This window comes from Copadichromis virginalis, linkage group LG1 (assembly GCF_057382275.1).
Source record: "Copadichromis virginalis isolate Kocher_CV1m ecotype Utaka linkage group LG1, C_Virginalis_male_GT1.1, whole genome shotgun sequence".
NCBI lineage: Eukaryota > Metazoa > Chordata > Actinopteri > Cichliformes > Cichlidae > Copadichromis > Copadichromis virginalis.
In genome coordinates this window covers 22774656-22800428 of record NC_140618.1, presented here as the reverse complement: position 1 = coordinate 22800428, position 25773 = coordinate 22774656, and the positions used below count along the sequence as shown (strand labels likewise).

Below are 25773 nucleotides of genomic sequence, written 5' to 3'. Positions count from 1 at the left end.
AAGACACGATGGTCCAACGGAGGACGGAGAGCGGTGGAGGATGGGTACCAAAGCTAGCACGCCAGCCAGAGAGGCGGATGGAGACACGGCAGCCACAGGGGCCGCTTCTAGCCTGGTGGTGATGAGATGCGATGGGACCCGACCCTGCAGAAGCCCCAGCCAGTGTGTTAGCTGACTAATCCTCTAGCCGTCCAGTGCCAGGATCCAGACTCATCAGCTTTGGTGTTCCCTTGTCAGACTCATTTTTATAACGTCCCACTGGTCAATTCTAACCTCTAATGCCCAACACAACAGCCCCTAATGCCAAGTGATTATGGAGTGCTGTTTTAGCACATTTGTTGCCTGAAAAGAAAGAAAGAGCCACAAGGCAATGGCCCTGGCTCTCTGTTTAGAGGACGAGCCTGATGAACTCAGCACAAAGGGGGCTGACCAAAAAAAGCTGTTCTAAGCCACCTTTCTGATGGTGGACACTGTGGGGCCTGAGCTGGGTCAGGACTGAGTTGGGTGGCGGGCAGGGATTTACAATATCCTATCCTCCAGTATATAGCCAGTTCCTGTGAGCTCATTGAACGCACACATCCGGATCCACCGGGCAAACAGAGCATTTGCATATATTTGATTTTAAAGTCTGTAGTGACACGTGGATGGATGCCAACCTGGAAAGCGGATATGTACATTTTTGTAAACAACAGGAGTGTAACAGCAAACTTAGTGGTTCTGAACCATTTGACGCGTCCTGCAATCCATATGACACCTGTGGAAACTGTCATAGTCTAAGAGGTGAAAGTGTGTAAGCTCAACCTGGAGCATTCTGGTTTTTCCCTCAAATATCGCCCCTTCAGAAGCAGAAAAATGTTCACACACAATTTTATTAATCCTTTACAATGAAAATAAAGCTCTGATTATAATTTAGTGAATTTTGTAACTAATTAGCAGTGGCCCACAATTCTAAAACTGAGCTATTGAAGCATACTAGTGGCATGAGCTGGGAATACATTAGCCCTCATAAAAATGTGCACGCCAGCTATTTTTTCCCTGATCACCAACTGTAGGTGAATGAATCTGTTAGTGAATCTGAATCATTTCTAAATCGATAGGCTTGTGCTTTTCAATCTGCATACTGCCAGGCCCACATTTCTCCATTTTTAGAGCATTTACCACAAGCTTGAGGGGTGAAAGTGGAGAAGCTGTGGTACAAGAGAAGCCTGGCAGCTAAAAGCAAAAAAGCATGATAACTTTACAGCTGAAGAACGCGAAACAATCCAAATGTCCGAGGAGGAAGCCACAAAATGAACACATTTCCAAAGTGTTACAATAACTGCATTTGGGTTGCAGTACAGTGAATGTCCTGGCACACACACTGTGACATCATAAATGATGCCAAAGCTTTTATTGGACTAGGAAAAACACATATTTTTGAGTTTTACTTAATTTTGTTTATGCTGATGTGTTGTAAAACTGGAAAATAATGAACCTATTCTTATTCTTGTTTTTATTATTATTGGGGGGGTGTTTAACTGTTTTAAGATTCTCTGAAGCACTTCTAAATTTTTTCACATAACATCCCAGATTTGTGCGTGACTCATTCGTTGGCGTGGTCTAAGCACAGATTTGTGTGAATGAAGCCCATTGTTTCTAATGTTGTATGACCCCCTTAAACTCTCAAAATACACAAAATGAACTTGCCCTTTTTTTAAGAGTCACATGAGAGAATTTTGGAATATAATACGTTTTTTTTGTGCCACATTCTAAAATAGAAGAAAGAAATTTTTTAAAAATGGCGGCGTGAGTACATTGTTGTTGCGTTTGCTGCACCGCCAACAGGGAATGTAGGCTTGCGTAGAGTTGTTATCTGCCTCTGTTTGCTTACAGCTCTTTATCACCTGGGGCCTCCCTCAGCTGAACTAGTGCCACTGGCCTAACCATGTGACATGTACAGTAAACAGCATATGGAAGCAGCACTGCCAGGATAACAACACCAGGGATCACTGAGTTAAAAAAAAAAAAAATACACCTACAAAACACCACAGCCTCACTTTACCGAGCAGACAAGCCAGCTGAGTTTCGCTTTCATAGATCTGACAGGTTTTACAAATCTGAAAGATAGTATTATAATTACCTGCCTATTACACATTATATTAAGTCTTGAGCCAACCCCATTTCATTATATTGCACCAGGAAAATGAGAAACAGGTGGCACAATTTATTGAAATAGGTGCAAATAAACAGCAATTCTACCACTCTTGAAAGTCAATATTTGCTATGACCACCTTCTACACAGCATGAGCTTTCTTAGGCAAACTTTCTTGTAAATCCTTTAAGCAGTCTTCAGGAATAGTTCTCCAGGCTTCTTGAAGGACATTCAAAGCTTCTCTTTGTGCTCTATTGTGGGTTTTTTCTAACCAGGTATGCTTTTACTGTATTAATACAGTGTGTTTGGGATCATTGTCATCGTCAAACAAATACTGTATAGTGGATCAAAATGTGACCAAACATTTTTGAGTTCATAATTCCATGAATTTTGAAAAGATCCCAAACACCCCTGGCTAAAATGCAGCCTGAACCTGGGATGCCATCCCTCACCATTTCTGATGAGGCTTCAGTGAACAGCATATGGATCAACTGAGGGTCCAGATGCATCTTAAGGACATGACTTTCAGATACTGTTTATCTGTTGTACATAGCTTTTTTTTTTTAGGGCTGCCACTTCTTCTAATCTCCACTTGTCCACACTGCACAACAAGCTAAGTGGAGGCTTTATAAACACCCCCCCCCCCCCCCCCCCAAAAAAAAAAGAAAAAAAAATCATGGTTCAGTACAAGAATTGCTTGGAAAAATGCAACCAATGTCCAAAGGAAACTTTGAAGGACCTTCAGAAACCCTGGAGAACTTTGCTCAAGACTGCTTTAAAAAATGAAAAGAAAGTCTGGCTCCTTGGAAACAAAATAAAAAGAAATTAGAGTTCGGCTCATAATTCCATGAATTTTGAAGAGATTCTCTAAATCAAAATTCATTAAAAAATCAAAATTCATATCACATCTCTCTACTGTGAGACGACACTTTAAATACACCAGTGAATATTTTTAAAATGATGAAGGATTTAAAAACTAGTCTAATAGGTGCTACGTGTGTGTGTGTGTGTGTGTGTGTGTGTGTGTGTGTGTGTGTGTGTGTGTGTGTGTGTGTGTGTGTGTGTGTGTGAGGGAACATTATGCAGACCACAGCTACAAGGCTGTGATTAGTTCTGTTGTCATGCTGTTAGTCAGTGTGTAATGTGCAGGGGCAGCAGTCCTGTGGGAAGGTCAGATTGCATGACACATTACAGGACAACAGGATTTTCTACCAGAAAGCATCTGGATCACAGCAGTTAACCTTTGCTTAGATATATAAATGTTAAACTGTAAAAACAGCTTGACTTTTTAAATACTTAAAGGAAACATCTCTTCCATTCAGCTTTATTCATCAAATGAATTTAACTTGAATTTAATGTAACTCTGATTTGTTGCATGGTAAGCCTAGTCTTAAATCTATAATAGTAGAACTAGTAAAAGGATGAAAACAATCATTTTTAATAGGTAGACTATTCAACATTATGCATGCCTAAGATTGAGTGGATTTCACACAGAAATCCATTCACTGAAAGCTCACACTGACACAGTGAACTGTTTAAAGGACTGAACTGCCTGTAAGGAAAATGTGATAAATAGTTCATTTATCTCACATGACAAAGGAGAAAATCTGAAGAGCAGCTAAAGCTCAATATGAAACCATCACTGTAAACATTACTAACTTTTTTTTTTTTACGTCCCATGGAGAAATGTGCCCTCTGCATTTACACATAAACTATAGGAGCAGAACCCAGGTTTCAACTCCTCTGCAGAGACCAGAAGGGAATTGTTACACTGTAATATTACACCTAATATGCATGGATTTGGGGTAAAGGGAATCTAGAGTATTTATAGGAAACCAAGGCAAGATGTTTGAAACAAGATCTTCTTGTTCTGTGTTCCAAACAAACCGACGCCTCCTCGCTGGTCAAAAACAAAAAAACCAAAACATTTTAATATTACATCCATAAATTTTCTTGCTGTGCTCCATCGTCATATCTGCTCTCGCTTTGTTATGAACCTCTCAGAAAACACTTTGGTTTAATCCGGAATTTCTGATGTCACTGTCATTAATGTTCAAAAGCTCTGTATTTTTTTTATTTCTTTCTCTTCATTTCTAATTTACGACCATCACCAAAGCCCACAACAGAGACACAAGAGCTGAAAGATGACTGAAATCAGTCAGAGCACAAAATACCAACAAAATAACACTCCCATTAAAACTATACTGCACGCCTTTTTGTATTTCTTGTTCAAAATATAGTGTTAAACAAGAAAATATCCTTATGTTGCGTAGCACTGAAACATTTGCCTTCAAAATTGCACTCTGATCCTCTTTCTCCAGAAGACCAAACGCTTGAATTAATCATACGGATATTCAAACACTCACATGCAAAACATGATGCCTCTGCCTAACCTCCCAAAATATGGCATTTGATTTTAATCTGTCCTCGTCATACCATATCAATTTGTTTCTCACGTTCACTCACCACACACATGTGCATATGTCTGCACACGCTCTGACTCCAGCTACGGTTAACCCAGAGGGATGCTTTTGCCCGCGTATGTGCCCCTCCGTATGCACGTGCAGTTTGCGAGCCAGTGCATTTGCCTGCGTGAGTGAATGTGGGGTGATCCTCAACAGCGCACGCTGTGGACTGAGAGCAGAGCCAACCTGGTGTGACATCTATGAAAGCCGTGAGATAATCTACATGACACTGCCACTGATAGGACTGGAGATATTGATTTAAAAAGCCGCCGCTCTAAAATTAGATTCCTATGTGTTCTGATTGGGCCAGAGGCCCGCACCTCTGTGGTAATATGAGCCTATGGGCAGAGCTGTGTGTAGTGCACATGACACTGCCACTGATAGGACTGGAGATATTGATTTAAAAAGCCGCAGCTCTAAAATTAGATTCCTATGTGTTCTGATTGGGCCAGAGGCCCGCACCTCTGTGGTAATATGAGCCTACGGGCAGAGCTGTGTGTAGTGCACAAAGCTTTGATGCTGGGAACTCCTACGACTCCAGCGGTCCTGACTGAAATCAGTCTAACAACGCTGAGGCCCTCAAGCCTGACCTCCTGTTCCCTTCCTCCCTCCATCATCTCTCCCTGTGATAACAGAGACATTCCTGAGCTCGTTCCCTGCCTCGCCGCAGGCCTCTCCCTTAATTCCAGTGGAGTGTGTGGAATGTTGGACTGGAGAGTCGAGCAGCGAGGCAGCCAGAGGCGAACAGACGAGAGGAAATGAACAACATTAATAAACTCAGGTCTGTTATGGCTCCTGGTGTTAGAAGCACCTGGATGTCCACGGCAGGGTGGACCAGCATAAAAGCATGCACACAAACACACAGAGGCACAGAGAACATCTGCTACATGAAATGCAAATCTGGAGCAAACCAATGCATATGTAGCTACGTTGGTGGATTAACTATGTAAGTGAATCAGAGGGCTGGATTACAGGAAACTGTATGATCCTTTAAAGCATGCAGACCCAACAGATCAGGTCAATAAAATGCTGAAGAACGTCCACTTCTCAGATCCTTAACCTGAGTCAGTCAAACAGAAAAATCAGCAAAATGAGAAAATTCCAGAAAAGTCAGAGGCTGGTGTGTTAGAGTCTGGCCAATTTTTACACGGTGAAGGTGTGTGTGCGTGCGAGCGAATGAGAAAACAAGAAAACAACAGACAGACGCAGAGCAGGGAGAAAAACCCAACTGCTACAGGCCAGGTGAAAAGAGCATGTGGACTAATAAAATAGAGTCGAAAGTGAAAAAAGATCAAAGGCAAAAGAGAAAGACATTTGGCAAATGTTATTGTCTAAAAAAAGGGAGAGAGAGGGAGCTCTCTATTTTGGATGTTAAAGTCAGAGACAGGAAAGAAAAAAAAGATGAAGGGCAAAACATCTCAGGAGGAGTGATATACAGCCGCGAAGAGGAGTCCAAGTCAGAGCATAAATCTCCTCCATGCTTGTGGAAATCAATTCTCTTCATTGGTTGCTCCTTTATTTATGGATCACCATTAGGGACAAACCATCAGCGGCTATGATGACTAAGTTGCCGTTGCAGGAAGGTGGAGCTCGTCCAGTCGATGGGGGGGGATGAGGGGTCACCAATACATCCATCTGCCTCCACCGGAGAATCAAATGAGCAACAACATTTCATGTTGCACGCTAAATTTGTAACCGGTGCAGGCTGTTAGTCATCAGACTGGGACGATTACTGATCAAAATTTCTTCACAGCTTAAAACTCTTGTCGAGTTTCTCTTTATCTTCAAGAGCACGTCCTTTTGACTTTCTACTGACGGGAGGGGGTGTCAAAGGTAAGCGATGTTCCCCCTTCCGAGCAGGTTTGCTCGTGCCAAAGCCTGTGACTGTAAAAGTGCCCATATGCATGAAAGCAAATCTGGCTCCAACTCCGACTGACAAGAACGTAGCTCGTCACAGAAGAAGACACAATCAAAAGCGACAACATCGCAGGGTGTGACGCTAACTGTGACTGCGCCAAACAAACAGAGGGGTTTGTGGTGCTGTGACCTTTTCTAGCACCCGTGCAACACCTCTCCACCTCCGCCCAGTTTGTCACCATCACACCCTCCCTACCTGTCATTCCTGTCCACCTGCTCGGTGTCTCGTATGCCTGTCAGTCTGCCAGCCTCCACTGGGACTAAGGAGGATAGCAAGCTTTATTAAAAGAAAACAAGCAGACGATATAACAAAGGATACAGGGATGTGAGCACAGCTAATCCACTGGCAACATCACTGAGGCTCAGAGGGAGCGTCCACTGAACAGGAGCCAGAGATATATATACTGTTGGAGGGCGCCTCTTTAAACACTGCTCCTCTGACCATGCGGAGTTTCTGAAACTGTGCACAGTCCAGCTGAACTTCAAGGCTACCAGTGGCACCAGGCACACTGCATTCAATGTTCAAAAGAAAGCTAGAGAATACTCCATGGCAGGCTTCAAGTGAAGGCGCTGACCCATGGATGATAAAATCCTTGTCAGCTGACTGATCAGTCATCCCTTCCTGCTCTCCCTTCTGCCCCCTCTCTTATTTTTAATAAAATATCTCCAGCTAAGGCTCGACACCACCTCATAAATGTGACCAGCCTTGCCAGGGAGTTCACGTCGCCCCTTACAGTTTCATGAACGAGAACAAGAACAGAACATCGGAACTTTTATATTTCACTGTTCACACATTCTTCCTCTTCAGTGCAGATGTAATGCTGATTATATTCATGCTAAAGCCAGATTCTGAGTTCATTTTTCAAATACTACTAGATAGCATGTTTAGCAAGAAGCATGTGGTTAATCTGCAGATGAATCTGTGCCCGTGCCCCTCTGTTTCTCCGTTGGTACACAGATCTCTCTCTCTCTGCTTGGCAGCGCGATCCCCAGTAGGTTTTTCTGATATGTCGATTTCAGTTAATCAAGTTTTCTGGCATCTGCTTCGAAGGCTAACCCATGAAGTCACAGAGGGATGCACAATAGCTACAGGCCTGAGGTTTATTGCAAATTAAATATACAGGGTGGGCCATTTATATGGATACACCATAATAAAATGGGAATCGTTTGTGAAAAGTCCTGTTTGTGGCACATTAGTATATGTGAGGGGGCAAACTCCTCAAGATGGGTGGTGACCATGGTGGCCATCTTGGATATAACTTTTGTTTTTTCAATAGGAAGAGGGCCATGTGACACATCAAACTTATTGGTAATGTCACAAGAAAAACAATGGTGTGCTCGGTTTCAACGTAACGTTATTCTTTCATGAGTTATTTACAAGTTTTTGACCACTTATAAAATGTGTTCAGTGTGCTGCCCATTGTGTTGGATTGTCAATGCAACCCTCTTCTCCCACTCTTCACACACTGATAGCAACACCGCAGGAGAAATGCCAGCACAGGCATCCAGTATCCGTAGTTTCAGGTGCTGCACATCTCGTATCTTCACACCATAGACTCACACCAGATGACCCCAAAGATAAAAGTCTAAGGGGGTCAGATCGGGAGACCTTTCAACTGGCCCACGACGACCAATCCACTTTCCAGGAAACAGTTCATCTAGGAATGCTCGGACCTGGCACCCATAATGTGGTGGTGCACCATCTTGCTGGAAAAACTCAGGGAACGTGCCAGCTTCAGTGCATAAAGAGGGAAACACATCATCATGTAGCAATTTCAAATTTCCACTGGCCTTGAGGTTTCCATTGATGAAGAATGGACCCATAGCCATTGACATGTCAACTTTAATATCACCAACCATTCCCATGTTGTTATGGTGTATCCATATAAATGGCCCACCCTGTACATATTTATCCAATGTAATATTAGTGCGGTTGAATTTGGAGATAGTAGAAATTCACTGCGGAGACTCTCATTATGTCTGTTCATATGTCAGTAAAGCAGGCTGTTCGATTCTAATTGTCTTTAGACTAACATGAAAGCTGATGACTTGCTTTTCTGACGTCTTGATCTTTGTTTTTCAATTCATCACAAACTGAATTTCAAAAATATGGTAGAGATATAATTATCTATGTAAGAGTTAAAACTGGTGTGCAGCATATGACATACATCCACTTATGGGTATATTATGCTGTCCTTTAAAATGGAGACCACTGCTGAGCAGGTCAGTAGTCCCCTCAGCAGCAGGGTTAAGGTGGTTCGTAGTGAAACTCTGCCCTCTGCAGGATTAAAGCCCTCACTGTTTTCCAGACGTGTTGATTGGGGGGGGGGGGGGGGGGGGGGCTTCGGAGCCTTTTTAATTCTTTTGGTGCAGCAAAAGCACTTTTAGTGGCCACACAGGTGAATTACAGAACAGTAATGTCGGAGAAGGAGTAACTTGTTACAGCCCACACTAAACAAGTCACTTATGACAACAGGAGGAAGGAGAGGATGCCACCCTACAGTCTCTATATTTTTAAAATAAGATTAATCAAATAGAAACAAAGTGCTAAAAACAAAAATTTAAGTGTTACCACATCTTAATTGTAAAAAAAAAAATCACTTATCCAAGAGTTGGAGGGGGGCTGGATCCTGGAGAAAAGGTGGGGAACAGCCCGGAAGGGTTGCCAGTCTATTCCTTTCAGTTTACTTAATCGCACATCTTCTACGTGGAAAAAATGAAAAAAACAAAAACAAAAATGTAAACAACATGTCATACTAGACATGACTTTTAACCCCAAAGGCCACCAAGGTCACTCTGCATCCCCGTGCTGCACCAGTCAGTCAGCAAACAACGCTGATTCATCTTCCTCAAATAAACAGACGTGCACACAGACACACACACACACAGGCATATTCATATCCCGGTGAGGTGCCTAACAACAATACCACCATAAAGACTAGTTGCTTGCTCTTCACCTAAACCTTTAATTAAGTCTTAAACTTAAAAACTTAAATTCCAAAAAAGCTGAGTACGTACAAAGTGACTGTTTAAAGATCTTCACAGCCCCACAAACTCAGTATCATAAGAACTTTCACCTGTACCTGTTTTAATTTTTAGGAAAGCAGCAGAAGACTCTCTGCATGGCTTTTATAACCCCACCTAAAGTGGAGACAGTTATGCAAGCCCACAAAAGGTCATGCCTTAAGGACAAGCATCTTAGATAGGGATGAAATCAAACGCTCGCCAGTGATGGAGTTAGATTGTATATTAGTGAGGAGCTTAAATATAGAAGAAGACCAGAATCATTCACAAAATGCAAGCATTAAACATATAAACATCAGACCTAAAATAGGTGGTCAGCTTGTGAAAACAGGCGCTATCACGGTTACTCAGCAGCCGCAGAGGCCATCTCTGCCCTGTTTAATGGACTTGAGCGGAGGGGGCCATCAAAACTGTGAGCAGAGTACATCCCTCAGCAGGTAGCATCCTGAAATAGCATCCTTGATCCTAATGGTGCACAGCACAGCCCCCGGCTTCTGACGAATCCATCCTGAGAGCCCCTTTGTCCCCAAGCAAACAGTCGTCCTGAGGCACACGGATACAGTGACAAGCAGAAAGACACACACATAGTATCTCCTTCCATCCATCAGATCTGATTAACCCGTTCATTTCTCCTTGTTTTTCCCGTCCTCTGTTTGTTCGACTCAGTCGATTTAGTCTGCAGACAGATGCCACAGAGCCAGGGTGCAGGCTGTCATCGTGACTTCCCCCTGGAGGTGTCTCACTTGACAAAGTTTCACATTTCTGGTGGTCGATTTAGTTGAGAGGGAAAATAAAAGTCAAACGTGTAATGAGAGCCCCTGAAGGTGCCTGCACGGTAGGAAAGGTTAGAGAGATCTTTCGGTGTACAGCAGCATCAGAGAGGCTGACATTGCTGAAAGAGCGTAACATAGAAAGATGATAAAAAGGGACAAACGACACGCGATCATCTTCGCTTTAACTAATATTACAGCACACATCAGATAAGCCAGGGGTTTATGAAGATAATAAATACTCATATTTCAAGATTTGCAATCTGCATAAAATGCCTAGACAATACAATTGGTTTGCAAATACAGTCTTGTTTTTTTTGTTTCAATCAAGTTTTAGGTAAACCAACAAAAAAAAAAAAGTCAAAAAAGAAGTCAAAAATATCTGTGGAAGAATGTGTAGTACCCAGCAAATCGCGCTGTGTACGTCCTGTCGGAGATTTTAAACACTTTTTTTTTTTTTTTATCAGACCATTCTAAGTTGAGCAGGCCTCGTTACAGTTTCACGTTGCATCTTCACGTAAGCGTGTGTGTGTGGAGTGGCTACACTGATCCAGTCGGAGGATATTTCTGACAGCTGGGCTCATTTTTAAATTGGAGTGTGACTGCATTTCAGGAGATGTGTCCTTAGTGTTTTATTTTCTTCATGTCTCAGGTATTTCAGTAAAAAACTGGGCTGTGTGTGGTGAGGGTGCAGTGCAGGGCCCAGGAAGGAGAGACCATATTGTGCACAGTAGAAAACAGTACAAGCAAACTATGAACCGTGCACTTCCAAGGTGAGAAGTAAAGAGTTGGCAAATGTTAAAACTTAATACTGTTTTGGCTGTTCAGCTGATATCCGTCTACTTAGTAATAAGTAATTTGCCATTTTTTGGGCCACACGCTGACCATAATTTAGAAACAGTAGGCATGTGTAAATTGTGTGTACAAGAATAACATGTCACTGCTAGGTGTGTACAGAATATTTTCACGGTGCCATCCCACTGATGCTGGAGAATTAGGTTTACTTTTTAGTTTTTCTTTAATATGAAATTTAATGTCCAAACTTTGTTTGTTTTTGTTTTTTTCTTTGTTTGTTTTTTGTTTTTTAACTGTGGAAGCATTGTGGAAAGTTGCATCTTTTCTAACTTCCTCTTTGGAGATAATTGCATCGGTTTCTTCAGACTTTCAGAATTTCTTGCCCTAGAGGTGGAGGCTTCTCCACTGCAACATCACCCCCCCCACCCCCCATTACACCACTTTACCTGGAGGTAAAGAGTCATCGTGCATTATGGAGGGTGGCTAGTCCCACCATAACGGGTGCACCATTCATCTTCTAGCAGTGATGCTATTGGTTATTTATGATACCACAGGGGCATGACATGATAATCAGACTATGGACCATTGTTCCCAGAGTTATGGCTTTCATCTGTTTTCTTGGATCAACATTGCCCTCTGAGTTCCGATTGACTTGATCGGACTTCTGGTCGGTTGATCCTGCAACTTCCTTGAAGCACTTGTCTGTTTTTCCCACTTCCATGCCTTCGAGTGTCTGCATCTTTTTCTGCCAGCTTCAAATTGAATTGAATTTTCTCTGCGTATTTCATCAAGGGAACTGTTTTATTTGTGAGTGATTCGACTGCATTAACAGGAGTAGCCTGTGCATAAAGTAGCTTTTTGGCTTTTCAAATATCTTACAGCACATAACATAATGCTACAATCAGTTCTTCTTTTCCTTTGGATCTCTCTAAAAACATAGAACAGACTGAAGACCATCACATTAGTCATATCAAATCAATGAAATATTTGAAGCTCTTAACACTCATGAACAACATCATATACGAAGCCTCGACATCAGATGGTAAATATGAATTTTTATGTTCGCCATTACTGTGTGAGCGTTTCCTTCTTCTACACACACAAACAGAAAAATAAATCCGAGAAGCTAAACATAATATAATATTTCCTCTTTACATAAACAAACAAACAAAAAAAACTGTCCGCTGACATTGTGTAAACCTACACGCATTATCACCCTAACCTCCCACCCAGGGCACAGTAATTGTGTTACCATGGAAACAGCGGAGCTGCTGAGACTCCATCCCATCTAATTAGACGCGGCTGCTGCTGCTGCTGCTGTGGACACGTGGATGAATGTTGAAGTCATACATTAACCCGATCTTCTCTTTTCATAATCCGACACGTTTCATGCAGGACCCGTTGTTTACTTCCAGCGGACACATCACCAACCCAAACATTAAAAAAAACAAAAAACAAACAAACAATGGGGAATCCGTCGTGCCATTTGGCTTAATTTACCCGGGGCTTCAAGGTGTTGCTTTTAAGAATAATAAATTATTCAGAAGATGACATTTCAGCGCTACTAAAACAGCCCAGAGACTCAAACAAGGATAGATGTGAAAGCAAGATCTAAAGTTACACGAAAACACCAGCGCTACCGAAGGTCACTGAGGAAATGCTGCCACTCACTGAGGCTGTTAAATAACAAGCATGTGAATTAGGACAAAATTAAAGCTTACCTATCACAAGCACCACGAGTAGTTTGCTGTCCAAAAACATCTCACATGGATGCCACTGTGATGTCAGCCAGTCAGACCTGATCAATAAAATTAATTCTTCTGAGCCATTAAGTAGCACAGTACAGTGCTCGCTGGTGTTATTTATTTAATATTGACAGTTGCCCAGGTGAAGGTGGGCAAACATTTGTATTAATATGCTGTAAACAAAGACCATGAAGGCGAGAACAACAGGTCCTCTTTAACTAGCTATAGCACATCTAATCAATACTGTGAGGCAGAGCGGTGATGGGGTTGTGCTTGAGGTCGCGTGAGAAAAACAACACCAGTACAGCTACACGTTAAGTCAGACATCCCGTCAGTCTCATCGCCTTTAATTTTCCCCTCCTTTCTTACCTCATTCTATCTACTCATCCCCTACTTTCTGTTCTCCTCCATCTTTTTCTGCCCCCATTAGAGAAACGCTGACCTGCAGACTCCCTAATGCGACCAATCAATATTGTACGGAGGACAGCAGACTGCCAGACGTACCAACACGAACGCTATCTTCAACGAATGAGGCCGGGAATTCCTTTAGCTACATCACCACTGATGTCCCATCCAACTGACCCTGCAAACTGAGAGGGATTGATTAAACCAGTTTAATGCGAATGGTTCCAAATGACCCTGTGTTAAATATAAATCTTTCTCACTTTCATGCTGTGGCTGGCATAGATCATAGCTTCATCTATCTATAGAACCATCATTGATCCTGCACGCCCTTCCTGCCTGACATTACTAATGCACAGCGGCCGCAGCACGAGCTAACACAAGAGGCAAAAAGCATGTCATTATGCAGAGGGCTTTGTGTCTTTAAAAAGCTAATGAATCACTGGAATCAAAACGAAAGCCATAGGGAGCATGAAAGCTACAGCCTATAGATGTGCTGCTGCTTAATGCAAATAATGAGGAGTGATAATGCTTCACTGAATGTCCCATTTGCCAATCAAGATCTCTTTATTCAAGTAAAAGGAGCACAAGCAAGAATCCTGGTAAGTGACAAAAGAAAAAGTATTAATCGTACAGCATTATTTGTCTTATCAGTTTTATTTATATACTTCAATATAATCAGTGTTGAGAAGGTTACTTTTAAAATGTATTCCACTACAGATTAAAGAATGCAAAATGGTCCAAAATGTAATTTGTAATGTATTCTGTTAAGTTACTCAATGTGAGTAACATATTCTGAATACTTTGGATTACTTGATATATTGTCATGCATTTTACAACTACATGAATGTACTGATCTGTTACTATTACTAAAGGCTATTTGTCACCAAGCTAACATTGTTAGCTGGTGTTAGCTGAGGTTGGTTCATAGACCACAGACTGTTAGACTTGATGCATTAACAACCTGCTAGCTGCAAATAATCACGTGCAGTTCTGAAAGCAATGCCAACTACATTTTTAAATCTTAATCTAAAATGAGTAAGATTAGGGTGGACATCACAACTGCACATGATTTTGTTTGTAGCTAGCAGGTTGTAATGTAGCCTTCATTAATAGTAATAAATCACACAGCAATAGATACTTTACTGGCACATTACCCAGGTAGCTACCACAAGTGCTGAAACTGGTCCGTTGGGTTATTGTCTCCCAGGAAACACTTCCCTTGTGCTTTTGGAAATCTGTTTTCTTCTATTTCCGTTTTTCCTATTTTCATTGTGTATTGTGTGCTTTTGCAGCGTTTTTCTTAATGTTGGTGTTTTCTTAAGTTGCAGTCCGTTTGGCCTCTCAGGGCCACCGTACATACATGCAATTTGTTGCGCAACAAAATTAAATAAAATTAAATTCCCCATTATGTTTAACTTTCTCGTGTTTCATTTTATTCTTCATGACAAGAAAATAATAATAATGTGCCAAAACACATCTGACTTCATGTTGCCAGTTTTTGGTTTACACTATCATACATTCCATACCTGCTTTTGGATTTATGTGCCAGTGTCAACATGAAATGCGTTTGTGCTTCCACTTGAGGCGGGCAAAGAACGAGTAGAGCTGTGGTCTCTGACAGATGTTGCATGCTGACTTTTGTGGCAGATTTCTCACGATTGCATCACATCTAACGATCTCATTGTGTTGGTGTACGTCATCAGGACTGCTTTTGTGCAGAACAGCAGTAACACTGTACAGCCAAGAAACGGGACAGCTTTAAGAGTTTGACCTGGCAACAGGACACATGCATACATACTCCCTCTCTATTAAGGTCGTGAACTTCAGGTATATCTGTTTCATTTTATGATTTAGTTTTTACATGTATTTTGATGACAAGTATTTTTTTCATAGTCCATTGCTGGCTGAGCCATGCAACTTACAAAACCCACCAGCATTTGGCTCCTATTTGTTGTTAATTTCCCACACTGATGATGATGATCCCAGAAGCTTAGCGCTACTGCAGATTTAATAATTTGTTCAGAAATAACCACTGTTGCTGCTGTAATACCATATTCAGTCCACACACACACACACACACCCACACACACACACACACACACACACACACACACACACACTCTTTAGGCACAGCATATCGTTCCATAACCACAAAGGCTGCAGACTGTTTCAGCGCTGGTGAAATAAACGACTTTATGTGATGTGCAATTTTGTGCCACTGTGCCTTGAAAACAAGGGACGAGGAGAATGAGTTATAAGGTGTCTGCAGAGCCTTCTGTCTGTCCAGGGGAAATATATTCATCTAATAGGTACATGCTGCACCCGCTGCCAAACCACTCGCTCAGCCCTCCCTCGGCCATTCATGTCATAACCTTTTATTTATGACTCTATTTTGTAATCTCTCTTTCACACCCGTCTGTCAGTTTGTGTTTGTGGGTTTGCCATCTTTGGTCTGGCCATTATCCCGACAGAAAGCAGGCAAGCCTACCTCATCGCCAACTGCTCATCAAAGGCTATTCACTGTCCACAGGATATGTTCCTTCCAGATATTAACACCGCACTCAAAAAGTCCAGAAGCTACTAGGTGTTGGAAGTACTATTAACTTTACCTTATGAACCTTTTTTTCTTATTTTTTAAAATCTGCAATTCTTGTTTTCTTATTTGGACAGACTAAGTGATAAATAAACGCTACAGTGCAGCAGACGAGGCATTGTGCCCCACAGATTTCACTAAAACATTGTGTACTTTCAGCTCAAGGTCTCTGCATATCAGTTCACCCAGTTTAACCACAGTTTTTTCAGCTTCTCCTCTCTGTAGTCCTCACTGAGCTGATTTTTTTAATGTGCAAAAATAGCTGCAACTGAAAGAAAGAAAACGCTACATTACGACGTGGATCATTTCTTCCATCTATTATTCATGCTACGAATTTACATTCATGGACGTCATGCGGAGGTCCACAGCAGGGCAAGCGAACGGGAGAAAATGTATTTGTGTAACATGCTCTGATACATGGAGCGAGGAGCAAGTGAGATGAAATGGATAGTCTGCAGCGTCTATATATTTAATGCAAAATGTAAAGTATTGAGATTTACTTTTATTATGTTTCAGTTAGAACGTAAGCTTGAAAAAATAAACACAAATAAATAAAGAAAGGAAGGCTTGCTTTAAATCACAGGTTTTCTCAAGGCTGTGTTTGAAGACTATCTTTGCTGATGGATGGTCTTTAAAGACAAGACTGTGAAGCATCGCTTTGACTCTGAGTCTCAGAGCAACTCTGGCTTCCCTACACTGATGCCTAAAATACTTCCTGCAGGAGTCACATCGGCGCATGTTACAAATTGAGCGCTAGCTGACAGATTAGGAAGTGCAGGACTTGTGCCAGAACAAAAGTGAAAAGTTCGTGAAAATGAAGCAATGTTTTTTTCTTTTTCAATTTGATGTGACACAAAATTCTAATCTTTTTTTAATGTACATTCATGCCAGTGCTGCTAATATTTATACATATTACCTATAGGACAGATAAACAGTTTGTTACGATATGAAAACGTCTATCGTTTCATATTACGCTATCATTTGTTTCATTGTGTCGCAAAATAAACTGTTTACAGCAATATTTTTTCATGGTTTTGATGGTCACTTTAGAATTCCTTAAAGTTCTCTCTTTGCCTTATATTTAATATAACCACACTACCCTTACTCTACATTAAAATGTTCAGTGGGTGTTACAGTAAATTTTAACATCCAGGCATCAATGTAAAAGACGAAGTTTAAAAGAGTTAGAAGTTAGCAGGAAATTAGCAGGAAGTTAGCTCACTAGTTTCCGGAAACTAGCGACATCTCAAGTTCTTGCAGAAGGATTTCTACAAAACAAATACGTTACTTTGGACATAAAAGAAAATAGAAAACAAAAAACTAAACGGCAGCAACATTTGTAAGGTTGCTGAAGTTGGGTTTGCTGGTATATAAACAACTTCTACCCTTGAGATTGGTGGCAGTCTTATTTAAAAAAAATTCTGATTCAAGCAAAGAAAAAGCGCTTTTGTATTTCAGTATTTCACACTAGCAAAAACAACCAATAGACCAAGCATCACCTTTTCCACCCTAAGCCCTTCTGAAACCAGTCAAAAGGGTTTAATAAAAAGGAAGGACAAGGAAAGCACATTACTGTCGATAAAAGAATTAATATATGCCTACTTATATATCTTTTTTCCTTAAATCTTTCAGCCCTGTTTTTATCCTTGGCAACAGCACTGCTGTAGTTGCACGGCTCATTTCCCACTCAACCAAAGCTCTGCCGTGAGTGCTGCACGTTTTTGTTTTCTTCGATGATACAACAGCAAAGTCACATCTAACTTTCATTGACCATCTGCCTCTACAGCTCCAGTGCAACCCACCTCTGGTCTTACTTCAATCACGTCTGCAAGGTAGGAAAGAAAAATCCTCTGAGTTAGACCAGACGGCTCACTGCCAAGTATTATGCAGCAGGGCACTCAAGGTTGCTTTAAAAATCTATGAGATATTTTCGCCTCTGTCTCAAAATTAGAAACTGACAGGAGACCTCATGCCAGCAGTCAATCAAACAGACAAAAGCGGTCGTAAGTGTGTGTTTGTGTGCGTTTGCTGCATCGTTCAGACCGATGCTGTGCTGTGTCATCTCGGAGCATGTTCCTGACTGTCACCTCCACCCTGTGACTTTTTCTCTCATCCTTCAACCCACCTTCACATCAAAAATGGATTAACTTGTGCAAGCTGCAAATGCCGCCTCTCTTGAACGTAATCTTAATGAGTCCCAGTTGTGAAGAACAAAGGCTCTGTGCACAGAGACACCGGGCAACTCTCAATTAAGGCCGGCTGATGCCCTGAACAAGTAAAGCAAGCATGCACATGTGTACACACAAACACACACACACACACACTGCAGACTGTCAGCATGGAGAGGAAGGTCGGGTGCAGATGAGGAAACATCACGCTGCGAACATTTATTAGGGGAGACATCTACAGAGGGTCAAGACACAAAGACAGTAGTAGAGGGAAAAGAAAGACATACAGTAGCACCGTGCAGGGAAGGAGATCTTTATCTGTGTGACCACAGCCTTACCCAGCATGCATTAGTAGCAGGTTGGCATTTGTTAACATCATAAACCGTTGGTTTCTTTCCCAAATACCAAACTGCCTACACACACACGCACACACCCTAGCAAACACACACAAGTACACTCGAGTTAACCAGCGGTGAGAGTGGGCCAAACGCCATTCTCAGCTCAATAGACAATCCCAGAGATAGGAAGGGTTTTTAAGTCCAAGCAGCTTACCCAATCATTTATCAGATTAATACTTTTCATGAGAATAAACCAGTCATAGAGAGAGACATATGGAAAGTGTTAAACTGTGCTCATCTGAAAACCACAGAAATATTACATAACCGAAGGTCAGCCTCTGTGTGTGTGTGTGTGTGTGTGTGTGTGTGTGTGTGTGTGTGTGTGTGTGTGTGTGTGTGTGTATTAACGCTGTGGCTTCAATCTGAATGAAATCATTAGGATATCTCTTGGGCCTTTAGTTTGCATTGAAACTACAATAAATCATTTCCCTTCAACATCTCTGTTTCTGTTAAAATGGAGTTTGCTTAAAAGCAAGTTCCTCATCTTATTAACCACTCAAAGCACATTGCAAGTCACATTCCCTCATTCGCACTTTTATTCTATACACACAGCACATTTCCTATAAGACTCAAACTCCTAAACGTGGTCAGTTGTCGGGCTGTTACTATCTATCACCAGTTCTCCTCCTATTTCTGTACAAGTTAAGTTAGAGTGAAGCTGTGCATGGGCCTTACATTGGAGTCAAGCAGATCGAGGCTGTCCAGGCTCTTGCTGCGGTGAATGCGGCCTTTGATGCGACGCAGGGAAGGTTTACCTTGGCTCATAGGCAACGAGAGAGTGGATGTGGCAGGCATAGCCATAGCACCAGCGCCACCAGTAGCACCTGTAGGCTCATCTAAACATCCAGGAGCACCTGAGGGGGATAACTCTCCATCTGCCGGGGTCACCCTGCAACAGAGACACAGAAAGTCAATGAAAAGTCAAGAAATAGTCAGTAAAGAGTCAGTGGGGTTAAGTTTCACACTCATCAAATCAACTCTATTTTTGGAAATGTAGTGTATCTACTCAGCACCAAACTGCATTTAGTTGATAAAAATCCAAAAATCTACAAAAGTTAGTTGAAATCTTTGGAAGATCCTTTTTGCCCCTGGTTTTATTTTATGCCATCTGTAAGTCAATATTTCTGGTTATTATCTCAAAATTTCAAGCTAGGTATCTCAGCATTTAAACTTACTCATTCAAAACTTTGAGAAAATAGCTATAAATTGAGAAAATGAACACACGCATACGTCTCACTTGAATTCACCTGTTACACTCATATTTAACATTTCTGGGGACAAAATCTGCCAAAATCTTGAATGTTTCCCATAATGCATTGCTCGTGGGCTCAAACACTTAATGTAGCTACATATATTAAAAACAACAGCGCTCACAATGAAGATGATTTCTCCCAAGAGCTAGCCACAAAAAACACACATGCTAGCAGACAGCACTGCTGTATCTGAGGGAAAACATAAAAATGCCTGAAGCATCAAAGTGACATAACTTTCCTCTTGCTGTCTTTACTTTTTAAAGGACATCTTCTCCTGTTGGCTGTAGTGCCATTTAAGCAAGTGTGAATAATTGGGCTGAATGTCAGCGGGTAGCCTGCAGATGGGCACTAGGTAGGCAGCATCCACTTGTCTTCTATTATTAAGCCACAATGAAGACGCTTTGCTTCTTACATGCTTGGCTGCAAAGGTCTTTTAAGGTGAACTGCCTGGAAAAATAAGTCACTGCAATTTTGATTGTTTCCTCAATCACGCCTTAAAATGTTAACAGAATACAATTGTTTAAGTTATTTCAAATTCTTCAAAGGAATAAATACTTTTTAAAAACACCACCTACATACATGGTTTACAAGGAAAAGGATATAAAGATACAGTCATGGTAGAGAGAAAGAACACTCTGTCAGTTCAAAGGTTTAACATGTTAAGACATCATAAAACAATAATCTGGTCCTTACAAAATTTAAAATTACTTTAAGACAAGCTCAGTGACATATCACATTTCATTACTTATTTAACAAAAACTAAGCCAAAGTGCAGAAGCAGTGTGAGAAAAACTAAGTACCCCTCGTGATTCAGTAGCTTTTAAAACCACCTTTAGTGGCAATAGCTTTAGTGTGCAGAGGAGTTGTGGTGTGCAGGTGTGCATTTGCACTTTGCTCTCCTTGCAAACCAAAGCCGTGCTGCCATGGCCTTTTTAGAGCGAAGAAGCTCGTCGTTCAGTCTTTTTCTAATTTTAATGTGATGGATTTTAACATTTAACAAGCCAACTGAGGCCTGTAGAGTCTGAGATCTAGCTCTTTGATTTTTTCTGACCTTGGAGTGAATTTGCTGGCACGTCAACTCCTGGAAAGATTGGTGACGGTCTTGAATGTTTTCCATTTGTGAAAAATCATTCTCACTGTAGAATGACAGACTTCAAATTGTTCTCAGAATCCTTCCCAGATTGATTCAGTTTAATCCAAGTTTTATTTATACAAATGGTAAATGGCCTGTATTTGTATAGCGCTTTACTAGTCCCTAGGGACCCCAAAGCGCTTTACACATCCAGTCATCCACCCATTCACACACACATTCACACACTGGTGATGGCAAGCTACATTGAATTCAATTCAATTCAATTCAATTCAATTTTATTTATATAGCGCCAAATCACAACAAAAGTCGCCTCAAGGCGCTTCATAAATAATGGAGCCACAGCCACCCTGGGGCGCACTGACAGAGGCGAGGCTGCCGGACACTGGCGCCACCGGGCCCTCTGACCACCACCAGTAGGCAACGGGTGAAGTGTCTTGCCCAAGGACACAACGACCGAGACTGTCCAAGCCGGGGCTCAGACCGGCAACCTTCTGATTACAATCACACGACCCCCTATTGGCAAGCGTTTTGGCAACAGTGGGAAGTCCCTTTTTACAGGAAGAAACCTCAGGCAGAACCAGGCTCAGGGAGGGGTGGCTGGCTTCACAGCACCAGAGATTAATAATAACTAATGATTAATGATAACTGATGACAACTGAAGATCATTGCTGATATCGTTTCTCTGTGGCTTTGTGTTTACACACGCTTGAATGCTTCAGACCAGCAAACTGACCAATTATCTGCTTTCATAATGGTGTTTACGAATATATTTCTTAAATACACAATAACACAGTGCATTTAAGTCATTTTAAGATCTAAGCCATCTCGGCTCTGCAGTAGAGGCCTTTTAAAACAAACACTGGGCTATTTGTTGCACTTCAAATGTATCGTAATGACAAGTCATCAATCAGATGCTCGTACCAAAGTATTATACTGTCATGTGTTAAAGTTGACAACACATGACAGTGTCAAGGAAAAAAATAAATAAACCTACTGACAGGCTGTCAGTCTTTCTGAGCATGAGGACGGCAGGAGCATGATTAGGGGTTTCCGCTGTCTATTGAGCATTTTAATAGCCAGCCTGTTTTTATAGTTACCAAGCAGAAGTAAAAACAAAAGACGGTGGCACCACATGCTACACATGCTGCGCTCAAAGCCATCCAATCCCTCTGAAGGCTCGTTTAAACTAAAGACTGATTTCCTGGTAATAATTTGTATGCCATTCAAACATATAAAAAAACCTAACCACATATATTTGACTAATATTTCTTATTCTTATTTCTTAACCAACGGCAACATGGCTACATAACATACATGACAGAGCACTTTATTATATGCCTATACTGTCAATACATCTGGCTGCTCCTTTCTAAAGCTCATTAAGCCTCTTATATGATGGTATTTGTTCCCAGCTAGTCTCCTCACTGCCAACTTTGAAGCAAAAGCCATAGTAGTTTCTGAAAACACACGCTTTGTGGTAATTTTAGCACGATTTATTTGTGGTGTGTTGTGTATCAGAAGGCCTTAATCCATGCACATTAAGCACTTTGCACTTGCATTTAGACCTGAAACTGTCAATAAAAGTTGTTTTTGCTTGTTTTTGTCCAGCAAAGGATTTGGATTTCAAGATGAGTCTATTAACAGAAGGCTCAGTTATAGCCTCACATTTAGGGGGTGAAATCTGAGGAACACTTTCAAGTGTAATTAGCTAAATAGAATATATTGTGTTTTTTGTGTTCCCTTTTCTGCAGCTCCAACTCTGTTTTAATATGGAACAGGATAAAAAAAAGAATGCATATCGATAGCTTCACAGTGTCTGAGCTGAATACTAATGTCAGCCTTGAGACCTCAGTAGACATCATGTCCTGCTATCCTGTTGATCCTTTAAAAATGGATAAAAGGTGACCAAGCTAATAGATTTTATTTTCCTCCAATTCTTTAGCAAATGCGTTAAACAACTTTGAAAACATACTTCTTAACAAGAGTTGAGATTCTAAAATCTTAGTAGCAGGTCTTTGACGTTTCCTTTAGTGCACATAGATGATTGAAGCTAAATGCTAACCAACGCATGCTAACATACCGACGATGATAATGCTAATGATGATAATGCTAACATAGTGTTTTGCAGGTGGGGGGGGGGGGGGGGGGGAGTTAAATTTGGCTGATCTCTTCTTCAAATTCATGTCTTTCTGCACCTACGGCTACCAGTGTGGCTGCTACTTCCACATCACTCCACAAGGTTTTCATGACCACTTCTGTACCTCTGTGATTACATTATGGCAAATATCTGTGACGAACTAACTCAGCTTTCTTCTCAGTGATCCCAGGTTATTAGAGTAACGACAAAGAGACCAAGCAGTTTTTAGTGGAAAAGCTCACATTCTCCAACCCTGCAGGTGGGACAGCTGGTCAGGAGAGTGACCAGGAGGAAGCTCGTGATTTTTAAAAAATAATGTTTTTAATGTCAACAACGTGCTTTAAATTCATCCCAAGGGTCAAACTGTACATTGCGTTCTACTGTAATATATTGTAATAGACTGGGTGAATTTGGGTGCATGCCAGCTAGTTTTTTTGGACACACCAGTACAATCTTCAATCATCACCAGTCCTATCTGTCATATTTGTGATTATTTTGACATACTGGAGTAGATCCAGTGTGAGCCGGAGACCCTGGTGCAATTGGTCTGAACTGGACCTTCAGACAGAAATCTAAAAATAGAGATCTAAAAATAGCATCTGTGCTGGAAGCGCTTCCCAAGGTGATGACACTAAAGAGGAAACTCACCCAAATTTAAATTAGGTATTAAATCAGGTAGAATTCTTCTTTTTTTATAGGCTGTGTTAGAGGGCAGTTTTCTCCATATTCAGTATCTCAGTTTAACGTCTTATCATGCCAGCATTAGATAATTATCATTAACACAATGTGAACTCGAGGAAAGCCATTTTATCTGCACTTCATCTTCAAGGTTTGCCTTTTCTATATGCGACCTGCACCTGATTCATCTTTGTATTTACTAACAGCTAGAACGCACGTACAGAGCTCAGTCTCTGTCACTGTAATCCCAGTGTTACTTTCACAAGGGGATTTCATTTACACACAAAGCGTATGAAGCTCTTTGGTTTTAACAACACACTTCTAAGAATGAGGAGCGCTGATAGGGCCTGTATCTGTGTGCTGGTTTACAACCTGTAGGTCATTCTGCTAATCCTACACTAATAGATGACATCACAGGGTAACAGAAACCGGAACTATGTGGCTCAAGGATTTGAGGTATTAGTGCTTACATGGCACTGCATTTTATGTTCATATGAATATGATGTCTATTTACATAAAATAAAATTGTTTTATTATTTGGGCAAGATATAATACTGTGCAAAAGTCCTGAGCCATTTCTTTATATTATGCAAAGAAAATGAGAAAAAGGTTAAGTAATTTATTGAAACGTGTGCAAATAAACACAGAAATAAAGCACATACGGTAAAAAAAAAAAAGAGTCTTTACAACTCTAATGAGCTTGAAAGTCATCACCTTTGTTCTTCAACACAGCCTAAACTCTCTTAGCCGAGCTTTCTTGTAAATCCTTTAAGTAGTCTTCAGGAATAGTTCTCCAGGTTTCTTGAAGGACATCCAAAGCTCTACTTTCCTAGACTGATTCAATAATATTAAGGTCCAAGCTTTCACTATCCACGACTGATCGTGTTCCTCTTACCAGATATGCTTTTACTGTAATGGCAGTGTGTTTGGGATCCTTGCCATCCTGACAAATGAAGCTTTTTTTGCGACAGGCTGCTGGTAACAATTTGCCTAAAGATACAATTTAAAATAAGTTCTTTGCTAAGTTGTCTGTTATATGTAGCCACAACACTGGTTCAACCCTTCAGACAGAGACTCTTTTTATGATTGAATAATTCATTGGTCAGTGTTTGGTGACTAAAAAACAAACACATTTTTGAAAATGGTCAGGTACAGGGACTGGACTGAAAATGAAAGAGCAGCCAATTTCTAAAGAAAACTTTGAAAGACCTTCCGCAGCTTTATTTTTGAGTCACGTACGAGAGCATACAATTTATGATGTAATAGAGACTGTAAGACTTGGCAGTCCTGCATCCCTAATGGACTCATCATTGTTTCATCTAAATCCATTATAGCAGTGCTTTCCGAAATCTGTGAGGAGACTTTATAAAAATGTAACATACCTTGAATAGGGCCATTTTTTTTTACAATTGTTTTTATTTTTGCAGTAATTGAACTATAATCAATAGATAACATACATGCTGAAAGTCAGAAAATGTAAGCTTGTTGATTTTCTGCTTCACAAAAACTGTAAAAACAGAGCACAAATATAAAAACTATACAGAATACTAGAAGTAGCAGAAGATGAACAAGTTCACGCTTGCAGCTGAGGCACAACGCTGCTTCCAACAGCAGCTGGTATCCTGTAAATAAATTTCAACAAAACCAGACCACCATAGTTTGCTAAATTAATCATTTGATATGATTAATTTAGAGCAAGTACAAAGAAAATATGGGAGGAGACACGAATCCATTTGGGGTTGCATCAGGAAGAGTTTCCAGCGTAAAACATCTGCCAAATAAAAAATGTAAGGGAGGAGCCTACAGGAGCTTTTACAAAAACAACATATGCAGTGATTTAAAATAAAACTACGTGGTAATATTGGGTTTGATGCCAACAACGTGTTTCAGGAAAGTTGGAACAGGAGCAAGAAAAGGCTGGAGTCGCAGTCAAATACTTTTTGAGGTCGAGGAAAGATATAACAGAGAATCCATGAGGACAAGAGAACTGCTCAATGTTTCACTGCACTTACATAACTTTGCAACAGCAGCTGTTGCTGATGTGGGTCTGCTGTGGTCACACTACCATGTTTAGACTTAGACCTTACACATGTCTGCCTGTGCATTCTTAGCAGTATATTATATGCAAGCTGGATAAATGTAGTAAAAGTGATTAACGTGACTTCCTGAAAAGCCTGGAATTAAAAAAAAACAAAAAAAAC

At 40.9% G+C, this 25773-nt stretch overlaps 1 protein-coding gene across 11 annotated transcripts in view; it reads right to left on the bottom strand.

Moving 5' to 3' along the window:
- Positions 1-25773, bottom strand: part of tjp1a (tight junction protein 1a) — a 106254-nt gene that overhangs the window by 61215 nt on the left and 19266 nt on the right. For all 11 annotated transcript variants that reach the window (XM_085455073.1, XM_085455081.1, XM_085455099.1 and 8 more), the window contains exon 2: positions 19087-19300. In XM_085455073.1, the coding sequence (XP_085311199.1) occupies positions 19087-19300 (214 nt within the window). The remainder of the gene's footprint in view (positions 1-19086; positions 19301-25773) is intronic.